Here is a 16830-nt window from a genome sequence, read left to right as displayed (position 1 = left end):
GGAGGCTTAGGCCTGGCAAGGGCTGGCGGAAACCATGGCTTCCTCTGTTACCTAGGAAATCCTGCTCTCTGTGGCTGTAGCCATCTTGGTTTGGGTTAATTTGCATACTCGCTCTGATTGGATGGTGGGTGTGGCTTGTGGGTGTGTCGGAGGTGTGGTCAATTTGCATATTTGTCTATTATTAGATAGGATGAGTTGGTATATAGCTACCCCCTGAGCACTTTGTGTACCATTCACTCCTCTCCTGGGACATCAATGACTTTCCATGATCCAACAATTAGAGGGTTGATGCCCAGCACAGCAAATCCTGGCCCAGAAATCTCTTCAGATATTCTAATTGTAATGATTATTAAATGGTAATGTAAGTGAAATGTACTTGATGACAAATAAACACATATAGGTAGGAGTGGGTTTTGAGGATACCTCTTGTATCCTCAGAAAAGGTAATGTAAGTCAAATACCTGGTACATAGTGTATATTCAATATATATTCATTCAATTTATTTAATCTATGGATTCAATCTATGGATTTAGATAAAGAATGGCCCTCTACTGGGTAACATCCACGTATTTAATATATATTTATTGAGTCATATTATTATTGAAGATCTGTTGTCTGCATTTAGGTGGAACTCATTGTTTCTCTGCCACCACCAAGGAGTAGGAGCACTATTATTATGCTAAGAAGGAGTTAAATGTTCAAGCATCAGAGTAGCATGATGTCTTTCATGAATTCTAGTCTCCTTGGCTTGGCTCCATGTGACTACATGGTGTGGTAAGATAGGTGTTTTTGAAAAACTCTTCCATGTGTCTCCTCTCTCTGTTCACAAAACTACTCACACTACTAAACACTTCCGGTTACCAAAAGCTTTCTATATGGTTTGAGCCCACATACATCATCATAAACATTCTGTTGCAAACATCCTCTTGGTCCTTTCTCCTTCTGTTGTACTTGTTTGACAAACCTCCTACCCTGGCTAAACTCAACAATCTGTCTTCTTTATGCCTGCATCTGAACAGTCAAACATCTTCAAATATTTTAAATCCATGATCTTGATAAAATTTATGACAGAGACCTTAACCTTCACATAAGCAATCAATAGGTAGGGCCTGTGGAAGGAGCTAGAACCTGTGGAAGGAGCTCTAGAGTAGTGCAATCTCTTAGCATGGGCAGCTATTAACCCAAAGGTCAGGGAGGAGCTCTTGTGGGTGATGCCAAGGTTGTGAGTCCCAGCCTCACTGAGGGACTGGCTTATGGTAGTTTGTGCACATGGCTTGCTATGTCTGTACATACTGGATTACAATCGTTTCTTTTTCCAGAATAAATCCTTTTTGGAATACCTAATTGATTCTCTTTGATAGTTGACAAACTCAACCACCAAATGAGTTCCTAATGTTGCTCAGAAGTCCTACTGATTGGTTTTCTTTAGAAAACCAATTTTCCACTCTCAAAGATGTCTGTTTCATACCTTCTGTCTTCTCAAACATCTGACTCCCATCTCTTTACCCTCAGCTGATACTGCCTTTTCTTTACCGAGAAAATGAAGTTATCAGACAGGAATGCTTCCTTATCTTCAAACTTTCCTGTAACTATACCTTTCTTGCAACTCCTATTATAAATTAACTTCTTTGTTTCTGAGTCCTTTTAAGTAATCTAAGGCCCCTCACGTGCCCTTTGGAACCCATGTGATTTTTCTTCTCAAGGGATTACCTCTGTTCCTTTCTTTCATATCAATCTTAGTAGCTTAAATAGAAGCTCTAGTACAGCATTGTCCAATAGAACATTTTGTGATGATGGAAATGTTCTGTATGTACATTGTCCAGTACAATTGCCACCAGCTACATGTGATTATTGAGCACTTGAAATGTTGAGGAGGCTAAAAGGCTAATTCCAATGTAACCCTGATATTTTTTGGGGGGCTAGCAATTTGAATCCATGCTAGCAAGCCCAGTGTACATTCTTGATAACCTATAATTAAGTCACTACCTCTTTCCCAGAAACTGGTCTTGCAGGACCTGTTAGAGGCCATAAAACTGTAAACAGTTTTCTGCCCTGGAGGGAGGGTTATTAATGCTGGCGCCAGGCCAGACCATCAGATATGGCCTGGAGACCCCCAACACCTGGGGGCTTTCTTGCAAACCCCGAGAAAAGGAATGGAAGTATAATCCATATTCGAGGGACAAAGACCCCAGAAATATATAACAGAGAAGCCCCCGGCATGTTACTTTACTCAGATTTGGGGAGTTATTCCACTGAGTCCACCGGCATATTAAACAGTGTAACTCCTTTTCTCTAAAAGCATTGCTTGGTTTTTCTTTGGTCTTCTGCAACAATGTGGTATGACTGAAGAAATGAATTTTTAAATTGTATTTAACATAATTAATTTAAGTAGCCTTATGTGGCTAGTGGCTACCATATTAGACATCATCACTCCTAATGACATCCTAATAAACTAAACTTTGACCCGTATTCTCTCTATTGTCTTCAGCTCCTCACCTCCTATCCACTCCTCTTTCAATCTAGCTTCAAATTAAATATAGTGTGTGATCTGCTTTGGGTGACACCGTCAAGTTCATAAGTCTAAATTCTCCCTGTTGCCAAGTCCAGTTTATTAGTATAACACAATGTTCACCAATGCATCATCAAAATCCTACCCCAAATACTCTGCTGGAACACCACGTTCTTATGGTTTTCCTCCTACCTTTTTTGGCTCTTCCTTTTCAGGCTCCTCCTCCTCTCTCCAACTTTTAAAGGTCTGTGTTCCAAGACTCATTCCTTAGATTCCTTTTCTTCTTAAGATTTTTTTCCTTCATGCAGTGGGCAGAGAAATGGAGTTATAATTAAAGAGCTTCCCAGTGCAACTAGAATATAATCCAAACTCCTTTCCATAAAGGGCCTGAATGACCTGCCACCTGTCTAACTCTTCCACCTTCCGTTCTTCCTGTCATTCATATAGTTCTGGTCTCACTTGTCTTTTCCAACACAAGCCGTTCAGGATTTTTGCACATTTTTTGTTTTTGTGGGACACTATAGTCTTTGCCTGATTTTGCTCTTTCCTATCCTTACGTCTTGGCTTAAATGTCACCTCTTCAGAGGTCTTCTCTGACTACTTTCCCCAAATTACATTCATCCTTTGTTGTGCCTTCAAAGCTCACACTGCTATTTGTATTTATTTTTTTCTTTGTTTGTTGCTATTTGTATTTATTTACTTATTCGTGTGTTGACTTGCTCAAGTCGGCTGCCTCCCCTCTAGCATTGAAATTCCTTGTGAACAGAGACAATAGGTTCTGCTTTCCCGTGGTGTCGCACCAGACTCCAGCACAGGCCTGACACATGATGCACCGGGTAAAGAACGACGGACTGAACCGATAAATGAGCGGACAAAGGAGCGGGTTGGAGAGGGGGCCCCGCCCAGGAAGCGCCCTAGCGCCGCCGCCCTCCCAGCAGTGGGAGCCCCTCCCCTTCCGGCCGCGAAGGGGAGGCCCCGGCAGCGGGCCGTGGCGGGCGCCGGCTCGGCCCGCCCCCTTCTGCTGTCCCGCCCCGTCCCGCCCCGCGCCTCAGCCGGCCGGGCTGCTGTCAAGAGACGCAGTGTATGCTGAGCCGCTGTGGCCGCCGGCTGCTGCACGACCTGGGTCTTCGTTTCCCGCTGGTGACCCGCCGGCCGTTTTTCCTCTGCCCTCACCGCCTCATGAAGCCGCTGGTCGTGTTCGTTCTTGGCGGTCCCGGCGCCGGCAAAGGGACCCAGTGCGCCCGCATCGTCGAGGTGAGGCCCAGGCAGCTGGCGGTCTCTAGGCTTAACCAGACGCCCGGCCGGCTTGTCCTGTCGCGCCCGGAGGTCCGCGCCCCCCGGAGCCGCGGGGCCGCGGACTACGAATCCCGGCGACCGTCGCGCCACCCGCGTGGCGGTGGTTGGGGGGTCCGCCGGCGCGTGGCACGTCGGGACTGGTAGTCCACGTCCGCCCGCCTCGGGGGCGCAGGGAATGGATGGGGACTCCTTGGGGTCGCTTTGTTCCTGCACCCCTCTTTCCTTATATATTTGGGACAAAGTTCGTCTTGAGAGTGGGCTGGGAGAGGGACTCCGAGAGGGTCAGCTTTCGGGGACCCTCAGCGCGCAGAGGTCAGCGTGTCACTGGGCGTAGAGTAAGTGAAGGCAGGAGCCGGATTTAGGTCAGAGGCGTCGCGCGCCCACAGCTGCCTGGCTGAAGAAGAGACCGGTTTTTCTACTCTGTCCCTCCCCGTGGGCTCTCTAAACTGCGAATCCTCAACTAGTCAGCCTCTTCCCTAGAAAGGAGTCCAGGCGGACAGGCTGTTGCGTTAGGTGTTCTGTGACCCGCCAGTAGCGCTTTCTGGCCCCTTCAGTTGGCAGTACCAGTCCTGACACAGCCTGAGCTGGTGTGGTTGGAAAAGCCGTGGAGCCCAGTTGGGAGATCAAGCTTCAACCTCAGGCCCTGCTGCCAACTCACGCTGAGTTCATGGCCAAGTCACTTCCTCTGAGTCTCAGTTGCCCCCTCTAGAACGTAAGAGGCTGTATACCCTGTTTTAAACTCCGTCTAAAATACCTCCCAATTGTGAAATTGTGTTACTTTCTAATTCTTTTTTCTTCAAGTGGTGATAAGTTTACCATTTCAATTCTGTTAACACTTTTCAAACAGATACTTGGTTACCTGCACTGACACCGAGAAATGCTTATTGGAGAGTCTGGGGGACTATTTGGGAGAGAAGGAAAACTAGGTACATAGAAACAAGAGGCGACCAGGGGTGCTGTAAAAACACTGAGTCCCTGTGAAACTCGGTGACCAACAAAAGTGTTGCCACAGAACTTATAAAATTCCCTCCCTTGTTGCATGCTATGGCTTATTTTAGCTTTGGGCCTTTACTCCTCTCCTTGTTTGTTCACACAGTTCACTCCTGTCCTATATTTTATTCTCTAAAGAACATCCAGAAAAAGTCGGATGGTGATATCTACTTCATTATATATTCTACAGCTGTATTTATCATTATTGACTATGTTTAGGTATAAGTGGAACTAACTCAACCAAAAAAATACATAAGTAGTTTTTCCTCATTTTGTTGGTTCTTTTTACTGTTTAGAAGACAAGTGGTCAATTGGATGATTTCAAGCTTTTATTTTATGTATGAAATGACTCATATGTAAATAGCATGATAGAGGAAGGAGCAAAGACTTCAGAGTCAAACAGATGTGGGGTCAAAGCCTATCTGCCATTTACTGTTTCTTTAGTCCCAGACAAGTTGTTACTTTTAGCTTGAGTTTCTCTATAAAAAGGAAGAAATATTATCTATCTGGTATGGTATTTGTGAATATTAAATGAAATAAAATCTCTGGCACACATAGATGCAAATAATTTTTTTCTCAATGTTAGACTTCCTGTATTTCATTTATGAGATTGGTTATTTTTACTTGGTAGTAGTGTTACTTTTTAAAAATTAACTTAGGACCATTATATTTGAATGCATTTAAATATTTTGTTTCTGGATCCTAAAGTGGCTTTAACTGTCCACACCCCAACTAATAATACCCGTATTACTGCACTGGATTAAAAATAATCTCCGCATTCTATAACTAGTATTTATTCTTATTTCTGGTCAGTAAGGGCTGATGACATTTTAAACCTGTTATAAGATTTCCCTGATGAGATATGTTTTATAATTATTATCCTGTTCTTTAAGATTTGAGCAATTACTTGAGCTTAAGCTGTTTTAAACTGTTATCTTCCATGAAAATAGTTACTCTTGATTCCAATTGCCATAAACATTAAGTTGATATCTACAAATTCCAAATAGTTTATAATTTAGTAATTGCTATCCCCCAGTTGATGAAATAAACAATGGAAATCTATGGTCAGTTAAATCAGAGGTTTTTTTATTCTTTTCTTTATGAGTCCCTTGTATTTTGATTGAATATTTTATTATATAGGCAAACAATAGCAGAATCCCAAAAGATTGTAACTTTTGGAACTGAATTTTTTCCTGTAGGGAAAAAGCATTATAAACAAGGTTAAATTTCCCAACTATCATGCCATTGCTAATTTAGCTCACAGGAGCCCTGAAATGTAGCTGAAATAGAATGGTTTCTTTGGGAAAAGTACACTGATTTCCAACTCAGGCTGCCAGAAGTAGCCAGGGCCCCGGCTACAGAACCTACAACTATCTGGCCCTCTGATGTCACGCACGGAGCATTGCTTTTAGGAACGAGAGTGTAACTGGAGGGAAGATTGTATGTGTTTTTCTTTCTGAAGAGGAATTCTACCTCTGCTACACGCTCTCCCAGGTCTTGAGGAAGGAAGGGCAAATCTGATACGGTATCTTCTGAAAGTGTTCTGAACTGGGAAGGAAAAGTTTGAGGGGTTTTAGTTTTGACTTTTCCCATTTATTTGTACTGGTCCTTTTCAGTTTTGTTTTATTTTCTAATTAATTGTTTCTATTTTATGTGCCCTTTCACACTCAATTTGTTTTTGAAAATTAGCTATTTTTAAAATCAGTGCAATCCTCTTAGAGTTAGTGTTCAGAGTAGAGTTATTGTGAAATAACTTGTTACTAAAAAATCCTGATGAGGATACTGCCTTATTTTTGAATTTTTAAAATTAAAATTTATTTATATTGTTTTGACTCAAGAAAAATTATGGTGCCATAACCTCAACTTGTCTTGAAAATAAGAACTACAGTTTTGCATGTGTTAGCAGGAAGAGATGGTTAAACCAACTCTCTTTTAAAGATGGTGAACAGCCCTGGCCAGTTTGGCTTAGTGGATAGAGCGTTGGCCTGCGAACTGAAGGGCCCCAGGTTCGATTCTGGTCAAGGGCACATGCCCAGGTTGCAGGCTTGATCCCCAGTGGGAAGCATGCAGGAGGCAGCCAATCAGTGATTCTCTCTCATCATTGATGTTTCTCTCTCTCTCCCTCTCCCTCTCTGAAATCAATAAAGATATATTTAAAAAAATAATAAAGATGGTGAACATTTTAGTTACATAAACAAATTATACTCAACTTTATATCTATGCCAAATTGCTTTCTATAACACCCCAACAAAATTCTTATCTTCTGTGTCATAACGTCCAAGCTTTTCGGGTAACTCATACTTTGGTAATCCTACCTACTGTCCTTAGACTGGGGTGATATTGACTTTAAACATGTAGAAATCAGAAACTTGATTTTACTTATTTTTGTGTCTCAGGTGTTGAACATTGTGCCTGGCACACAGCAGGTGCTTAATAAGTATTCTTTGAATATTTTGATTTTTTTTTATATTTTATTGATTTTTTACAGAGAGGAAGAGAGAGGGACAGAGAGCTAGAAACATCGATGAGAGAGAAACATCGATCAGCTGCCTCTTGCACACCCCCCCACTGGGGATGTGCCCGCAACCAAGGCACATGCCCTTGACCGGAATCGAACCCGGGACCTTCCAGTCCGCAGACCGACGCTCTATCCACTGAGCCAAACCGGTTTCGGCAAATATTTTGATTTTTTAATATGTTTTTAAATTGATTTCAGAGAAGAAGGAAGGGGGAAAGAAACATTGATCGGCTGCCTCCTGCACACTACCTACTGGGGATCGATCCTGAAACCCAGGCATATTCCCTGACTGGGAATCTAACCGTAACATCCTGATTCATAGGTCAACGCTAAACCGCTGAGCCATACCAGTGGGCTCTTTGAATATTTTTAGAGGATACAGTTTAAACTAAAGATGTAAAACATTTTTTTAATTTGATCCCCAGGGGGCGCCCAAGTTGCAGTTACTAGTAGCTCTCCCAGTTTTAGGATAGAAGGGTTTGAAGGAAACCTAGCTCTGTCTTAAGTTTCTTGTGTAGCACTTCTGTTTACTCTCAGTGAATAAATGGTATGGTTGTGAAAATCTGAGCATTCTAAAGTTTCCAAGCTCCTGATTACAAATCCCTGAAGCAAATTACCATTCATAGAAGGAACTAGATGGGAAGAACCAATGCACATTAAACTTGTTTAAGAAGAGGCCTTTCTCTTTTTGATGGGATAAGGTAGAGTAAGATATAGGTTTTTGTTTGTTTGTTTTAGGAAAGTTTAAATTATCTGTGATAGAGTTAGTCCACAGAATTCTTGACTCTTCTGAAGCACCACCTTTTCATTAAAAGTGGTTGTAACATAGGACTTTTTTGTTAAGAACTTGGAGGAATGACTATATTTAGATATTACTATCCTTACTTTTGAAAGCTTCCTCATTATTTTTGCCTTTCTATTTTAAGTTACCAAAGTTACATACTAGTTGGAAAAGTTAATCTTCTCTAATTTGAAATCACTAGTAATATTCTTTTTTTTTTTTTTTAATGTATTTTATTGATTTTTTACAGAGAGGAAGGGAGAAGGAGAGAGAGTTAGAAACATTGATGGGAGAGAAACATCGATCAGCTGCCTCCTGCACAGCCCCCACTGGGGATGTGCCTGCAACCAAGGTACATGCCCCTGACAGGAATCGAACCTGGGACCCTTGAGTCTGCAGGCCGACGCTCTATCCACTGAGCCAAACCGGCTAGGGCACTAGTAATATTCTTAGAAATAAAAATGCAGCCCTAGCTGGTTTGGTTCAGTGGACAGAACGTTGGCCTGTGGACTGAAGGGTCCCAGGTTCGATTCCAGGCAAGGGCACATGCCAGGGTTTCAGGCTCAATCCCCAGTAGGGGGCGTGCAGGAGGCAATCGATCAATGATTCTCTCTCATCATTGATGTTTCTATCTCTTTCTCCCTCTCCTTTCCTCTCTGAAATCAATAAAAATATATATTTTTTAAAAATGCTAATACAGTGAAACCTCGTTTCTTTTTAAAAAATATTTTTATTGATTTCAGAAATGAAGTGAGAGGGAAAGAGAGATAGAAACATCAATTATGAGAATCATTGATCAGCTGCCTCCTGCATGCCCCCTACTGGGGATCAAGCCTGAAACCCGGGCATGTGCCCAGACAGGGAATTGAACTTTGACCTCCTGGTTCATAGGTCAATGCTCAACCACTGAGCCACACCAGCCAGGGCTGGAGGTTTCATTTCTGATAAAAGCGTAAGATAGGATAAAGCTATAAAATTGCTACTGGAGAAAAAAAAAAAGTTCGATTGACACAGAAATACTTCCTGAAGCAAACTGTACTGTATCTAAGTGCAGGGATATAAGTTTCTAGGGTTTCTCAATTTAGAGTGGAAATGGACACACACTTAGTATAATTTCATGAGAAAAGATATGAAAGATTTTTGCAAATATTAAAGTTAAACATTAAATAGTTTTAAAACTTTTTATCTTTTAGTTTTGCCTACCTAACTAAATTTTAATGTCTTTAAGACTGGGAACCCTGTCTTTTCTGTCCTTTGCTCCTTCTACTGGTGTTTGAAATGCCTGCTTATCCTTCAGATCTTAGCTTAATACAGAGACTCCCAAAGGCTAAAGATTTCCTTAGCATCTCAGTAAATTTTTTCACAACCATGCTAGTCCAAAAGAAATACTATATCTAATAATTCTATTTATTAAGTAATTAGATCCAAACAATACTTAATAAATATTTTCTAACAATTTAGTAGCTGTTTGAAGAAATAATACATATAATTTAAAAGAAAAAGTGGCAATTTTCTTTCCACAATTACTAATGGGATGCAAATGCCTGTTGGGCACTGTAGTTGCTATACCTTGGAATCAGATTGGACACTTCCATCCTCATTTCCTTTTCCGTGTGGTGCTAGTTTTTAACACAGCAATTGTCCACCAAAAAATCAGCATCACAGAGATGGGTTATGATCTAACATTGAAATTGATCTACCCTGAGCTGCTAGTTCACATGCTATCTAGCAGACATCAAATATTGCTATTTCCCTTAGAAATTTAAACTCAGGGTACTCTTGTGAATTTGCTGCTGTACTCCAGGCACTTTGGCATATAGGTCGGGAACCACGAGTAAAAATTTCCTCTGAAACTGGCCCTCCCATGTTTAGGTAAGGTCAGATTTCTCTACTATATGCTCTCAGAGCACTTTATTACATATATCCATTTGTAATTCTATAGTTCTTTATAATATTTACCAGGTTTTTTTAAATCTTTTTTTAAGTGTTATTGTTTAAAGTATTACATATAGTATTACATATGTCTCCTTTTTCCCCCATTGACCTCCCCCCAGCCAACCGCGCCCCCTCGCCCCCCAGCACATGCCTTCACCCCCATAGTGTTTGTGTCCATTGGTTATGCTTATATGCATGCATACAAGTCCTTTGGTTGATCTCTTACCCCCCCCCACCCCTCCCCTGCCTTCCCACTGAAGTTTGACAGTCTGTTTGATGCTTCTTTGTCTCTGTATCTATTTTTGTTCATCAGTTTATAATGTTCATTATATTCCATAAATGAGCGAGAGCATGTGATATTTATCTTTCAATATTTACCATTTTTAGCCCTAGCTGGTTTGGCTCAATGGATAGAGCGTCGGCCTGCGGACTGAAGGGTCCCAGGTTCGACTCCGGCCAAGGGCACATGCCTGGGTTGCAAGCTCAATCCCCAGTAGGGGGTGTGCAAGAGGCAGCCAATCAATGATTCTCTCTCATCATTGATGTTTCTATCTCTCCTTCTCCCTTCCTCTCTAAAATCAATAAAATATATATTTTAAAAAAATAAAAATATTTACCAGTTTTTAATTCTGTTGTTTTTTATAACATTTATCAGTTTGCAGTTCACCCTTTATTTTTATAATTATTTGTCTCTGTGATATTGTAATTTATAAGAAAAATATATATTTGGTCATTCAGATGACCAAAATATGTTCCTGATATATACAGTCATACACCACATAATGATGCTTCAGTCAACAACAGACCACATATGTGATGGCAGTCTCATAATATTATTTATTAGGAGTCAAGCAATTCCTATTGCCTGGTGATATAGCTGTTATGTTTGTGGTGATGCTGGTCTAAACAGAGCTGGGCTTCCAGTTGTATAAAAGTATAGCACATACTGTTTTTACTGTTATTTTAGAGTCTGTTATTTCTACTTATATAAAAAAAAATTGCTGTGTGAGCAGCAGCCTCTCACATCTCATGTTTACCACATGTTTTGGATATGTTATTTTCTCCTGTGCTTTATTTAATCTCATGTTTTGCAAATTTAGTGTAGCCCAAATGTACAGTGTTTATAAAGTCTGTAGTAGTGTACAGTAATGTCCTAGGCCTTCACACTCACTCACCGACTCACCCAGAGCAAGTTCCAGTGTTTTAATGATTGTCTTTCTGAATTGAAACAAAGAGCTTTTCACAGAAGTTGCTCTAGTAGTAGGACTTTTAGATCAAGTTAGAAAGGGTGGAGACAGGGGAGAACTGTCTTCTTCTTTGTGTTATGTTGGCCTGATCACACTAACTTTTGTTAACCTTAAAAGCTAATACTTTTAGCCCAGTTGCCATATGAAAATGTATTTGCTCTATCATTTCAGTTACTTTAACCCGACAAATCAAGAACATTTTTACAGACTGAACATGTGATAAGAGCATTTAGAACCTAATAGAGAACAGGTGTAACTGGCTATATTTATTGTTTGCTGACAGTGTTGTGTTGCCTGGTTAACGAAACTAACAAAACATCATGTTGGTAAAGGAAAAAACATCTGCTCTTAACTACCATTCTCAGATATGTTCACTTTGAGGTACTGGGTTCAAGGAAACATACGTTCCATGCATGATTTCCATCACTCTTCTCCAGAAGACCCATAAGTTGGTTCCATTCATCATTAGGCTATATTGTGTTCTCTATCAACAAGCAATTAAATATGCCTAACTTGAGACACAGAAAAGACTGCTTCCCTGCCCTGTTTGGAACTTCCATAATATATTAGTCATTGATGTTTGCCATTAGAAAGTATTGTGTTTACCTTGACCTATAGGACTTACCTTTATGATTTAGGTTTAGGTAGATAATAACATGAATTTTTATTTTCTTGGTGTCTACTGGGAGTAGAGAGACAGCCCACATGATGTTTTGATTATGTAATTAGGTTTTAAATGGTGGAAAATCTTATTTGCTACTTAATTAATGATTATTGGGTGAGACAAGTGGAAAGTGGAAATGGTGTCAGAAGGGGAGAATGGCAAAAATAAAGCAAATGAAGCAAGGATGGTTGTAATCTGGCTGAATGGTGGGTCAAATATTGCATGGCTCTTTGTGTATGGATAAAGTTCCTGATCACATCTCCATCCTAGGATACAACAAAATGACCAAGTCCATCAACTTTGAGTCTCCTTTTTAACTTCCACCAATGATTTTCTTTTTAGTTTCCACCAGCAGATTCTATATTCAAAGGTAATAGTAGCTTGAGGGCAAAAGACTGCCTCCATATCTGTCACCTAGGAATTACCTCAGGGACCCACTGTGGAGTAGTAGAGTCACTGAGAGTCAGGAGACCTAAGTTTCAAGTGCCAGTTTTCTCTGCTCTAACTGGCAAGTCAGCTTATCTTAGTTTCCCCCTTTGTAAAATGAGGGGTGTGGAAGTAGGTGGTCTTGTCAGCCCTAAAACAGATCTGTATCCTAGACGTCAGGGTTATATACCATACAATCCAATATAGTCTCACTTGAGGCAAATTATCCAATCATTATGAATATGTATCTTCTTTGCCATTCTATGTTGTATGAATGAGAGCAACAGGAATCTACACTAATAAAAGAGAAAGATGCAAATGGACCATACCTCTACAACGCCATCGAGACAGTCAGGAGTGAGTATGCAAATTAAACCAACAAAGATGGCGGGTTAACTTGCATATGCAGGCACAGAGCAAAGACTGAAGGCTCTGCCCGAGCAAAGACTGAAGATTGAAGGCTCCGCTGCGGCCCAGGTCCCGGGTGCCGGAAGAAAACCGGTGCCGGCAGCCAGGGGAAGGAAGGCCTATTGCACGAATCTTCGTGCAACGGGCCTCTAGTTGTATTTATAAATTCCTGCTATATTTCATGTTTTCATAGAACTTCAGAATGGTAACAAAGAATGTGTAAAGGCGGGAGAAGAAGTAAGCTTTTTGAAATAGAACAATTGTATATGTATGTGTTTTTTCATAAAAAATATTTAAGAAATGGGATATTAGGGCCAACTTTCTTACAATATAGCATAGTATTAAAAAGAATGTAGACTTTGAAGTCATATGTTTGTTTGAATCTTAGTCCACCACCTGTGACTATACTGCTTAACTTCTGATTCTGTATCTTCATTTGTAAAGTGATGATAATAATGCTAACTTCACTGGGTTGTTATAAAGATGAAATGAGATCATGCTTCTACAGTTTTTAGCACAGTATGTGGCACTCTGTAAGTGAGTTCATGGTAACATTTATTTATTTGTTTATTTTTAGAAAAGATCTATAGGAAAGAATTCAAAGAGTAATTTGGAAAAGTAGCTTTGGGGAACATTATATTACCATTGTTTACTACAGCATAAGAACATGATTACTCACACTAAACAGTTTATAGATTTTTAAAAACCTGGTATGGCATTTTCTATCGTATTGAATGTGAAAGATTTTTCTACTTAGAGAAAATGTTTGTAGTTAACTTAAAATTTAAGAATTCTAGAAAGGACAAGTGGATTTAAGGAGAAGTTTATAGTATAAATGCTCATTATATTTAAAATGGGTTAGTAGATGCCAAATGACTTAATGATCAGTATTATAGCTAATACTGTATCTTAATTATCCTGTTATTAAAGATATGTATACTTTTTATTTTGCTTCATTTTTTACTATATAAGTGGTACACATACATTATAGAAAAATTAGAAGAGTATAAAAGCTACTAGTAATTTTGTCATCCAGAGAATACGACCAATAATCAGTATTTTGGGGTATAGTCTTCCAGACATTTTTTTTTTAGTAGACTCATACTCTCCGAAAACCTGCTTTTCACTTATAAAATTGTAAATGTATTACATGTTAATAAATGTTTTACCATATAATCTATATAACAATATCATAATCTATAGATTAGGTACATTATTTAATTCTCTACTTTGGAGATTTTGTTGTTTCTGATTTTTCAGTAATTGTGTTCTGTGTTGTTTTTATTTTTTGTTTTAAATAACTTGAGCCCGGCTAGCGTGGCTCAGTGGTTGAGTGTGGATCTATGATTTCCGGTCAGGGCACATGCCCGGGTTGTGGGCTGGATCCCCAGTGTGGGACGTGCAGAAGGCAGCCCAATCAATGATTCTCTCTAATCATTGATGTTTCTATCTCTTTCTCCCTCTCCTTTTCTCTCTGAAATAAAAAAAATATTTATTAAAAAAAATAACTTTGAGGCGTTGGCTGGGTAGCTCAGTTGTTTATAGCATCATCCGGATATGCCAAGGTTGCTGGTCCCATCCCTGGTCAGGACACATACAAGAATTAACCAATGAATGCATAAATAAGTGGAACAACCAATCAATGTTTCTCTCTCTCTCTCTCCTTCACTCTCTCCCTTCCTCTCTAAAAGTCAACAAGTAAATTTTAAAAAATGAATGAAATACAGCAATTCACATAAGATACAGTTCACCCATTTAAAGTACGATTTACTGATTATATTACATTATTAATTGTTAAAAAAATTGTGGCAAAATAAAACATAGAATTGCCATTTTAACCATTCTAAATATACAATTCAGTGACATTAATTGCATTTATAATGTTATGCAACTGCCACTATTTCTAAAACTTTTCACCACCCCAAGCAGAAACTATATCATTAAGCAATAACTTTCATTTCCTCTCTTCCTCCAGCCCCTAGTAATCTCTAATCTACTTTCTGCTTCTATGATTTTGCCTATTTCCAATACTTCACATAAGTGGAATCAAACAGTATTTGTCCTTTTGTATCTGGCTTATTTCACTTGGTATAATGCTTTCAAGGTTCATCCGTGATAGCATGTATGGGAACTTCATTCCTTTTATGGCTGAGCAATGTTTCATTGTATGTATATGTCACATTTTGCTTATCCACTCATCTGTTATTGGACACAGGCTACTATAACTTTTGGCTATTGTGATTAATGTTACAATGAATGTTGGCATACAAGTGTCTGTTTGAGGCCCTGTTTTCAATTCTTTTGGGTATATAGCTAGGAGTAGAATTGCTGGGTCATATGATAATTCTGTTTAACTTGTTGAGGAACCACCAAACTGTTTTCCACAGCAGCTGAACCACTTTACATTTCCACCCGCAAGGTGCAAGGAGGATTCCAGTTTCTCCATATCCTCACCAACATTTTCCATTTGTTTGTTTAATTTTAACCATCTTAATATTGTGAAGTGGTATCTCATTATGGCTTTGATTTGCATTTCCCTAATGATGCGAGCATCTTTCATTTACTTGCTTTGGAGAAATGTCTGTTCATGTCCTTGAACCATTTAAAATTTTTGTTTGTCTTTTTGTTTTTTACTTATAGAAGTTCTTTATATATTCTGGATATTAAGCCCATATCAGATATATAATGTGCAGAAATTTTATTTTTAACCTTTTGAGGGACTGCCTGACTTCCAGAGTAGCCCCTCCATCTTACATTCCCACCTGCAAGGTAGGAGGGTTCCAGTTTCTCTAAGTACTGGCCAACACTTATCTGTTCTTTGTTGTTATTTTTAATAGCCATTTTAGTGGCTGTGAAGTGGTATCTTATGGTTTTGATTTGCATTTCCCTGATGACTAGTGATGTTGAACAACTTTCCTGTACTTACTGATCATTTGTATATCTTCTTTGGAGAAATATTTAATTGGATCCTTTGTCCTTGCACCTACCTCACTCTGAATATTGTATTTTAAAAATTGTCTTTGCCCATTTTTTAATTGAGTTGTTTATATTTTTATTGTTGAAAAATTGTTTATATAATTTAGATAGAAGTCCCTTATTCAGATATGATTTACAAATATTTTCTCCCATCTTTTAATTTTCTTGGTAGTGTCCTTGGGAGCACAGAAGTTTTAAATTTTGATTTTGATGAGGCCTTACATCTTGGGTATTAATTAGGACATAGTATACTTTTAGCCTGAGCCAAATCAGTGCCAAAGGAATCCCCAGTTTGGGGTGTGGTGAAAAAGCTCAAATCAGTGCAGACAGCTCAGTTGTGATACAGCACAAATGTGAGAACAGCAAGGCTGTGAAACAGCTTATAGTATTACAGCATAATTATGAAGCAGAACAGCTGACAGACCAGTACTGCTGTGAGACAGCCCTGGGGCCAGCCCCCTCTCTAGCTAGATTGCTCTGTTCTGCTCTGGCAGACATCTTTGGGGAAACACAATCTTCTGTCTTTGGTGGAAAGGAAACGTAGCTTTCCCAGCCACAGGGGAGCTGATTTGGTATGTCCTCATGCAAATGAGGACTCAAATCCTCCCAGTTTGATTGGTTGGTGAAGATGCTCAGATGGCAGAAACAGTGCAGGGAGGCAGTTCAGTTGAAGGAGTGCTGAGGGAAGTGGGGGGCTTAGTGCAGGCTTCTCTCTGAAGTAGGGTTTGTTTAGAAATGGCTGCAAGGCTCTCGTTTTTGGTGTGTTTTTTTTGTTTTTTAACCCAGTTAGCCACCAGGAGCCCTTCATACTAGGTATCTTCACTCTCTGGGTCCACACTTTCTATTGCCTATGATGCAGAGATGAAAAGACTGATAAGTGAGTCCAAAACTACAAAAGAGGTTTGTAAGTGTCTATGTTATACCTGGGACTAAGAGTTGGGTGTGAAAGAGAGGGGATAGTGGTAGATGGAAAGGAAGAATGTAAAAGGTTCTTATTACTTACTTCCTTGACTGATTCCAGAGCAGATTTGATTTAAGTTAAATCAGACTAGTGGGGTGGGAGAAGTTGCCTATTTTACA

General features: G+C 39.6%; 1 protein-coding gene across 1 annotated transcript in view; it reads left to right on the top strand.

Annotated features, from left to right (window-relative positions):
- The first annotated feature begins 3522 nt into the window (after positions 1-3522).
- CMPK1 (cytidine/uridine monophosphate kinase 1) overlaps positions 3523-16830 on the top strand; it is a 38730-nt gene continuing 25422 nt past the window's right edge. Inside the window, exon 1 of the mRNA XM_008139340.3 lies at positions 3523-3763. Within this exon, the coding sequence (XP_008137562.2) occupies positions 3593-3763 (171 nt within the window). The 5' untranslated portion in view covers positions 3523-3592. The remainder of the gene's footprint in view (positions 3764-16830) is intronic.

This window comes from Eptesicus fuscus, chromosome 9 (assembly GCF_027574615.1).
Source record: "Eptesicus fuscus isolate TK198812 chromosome 9, DD_ASM_mEF_20220401, whole genome shotgun sequence".
Classification (NCBI taxonomy): domain Eukaryota; kingdom Metazoa; phylum Chordata; class Mammalia; order Chiroptera; family Vespertilionidae; genus Eptesicus; species Eptesicus fuscus.
Note: the sequence above shows the minus strand (reverse complement) of the source record. Positions and strands in the feature narration are given on the sequence as shown.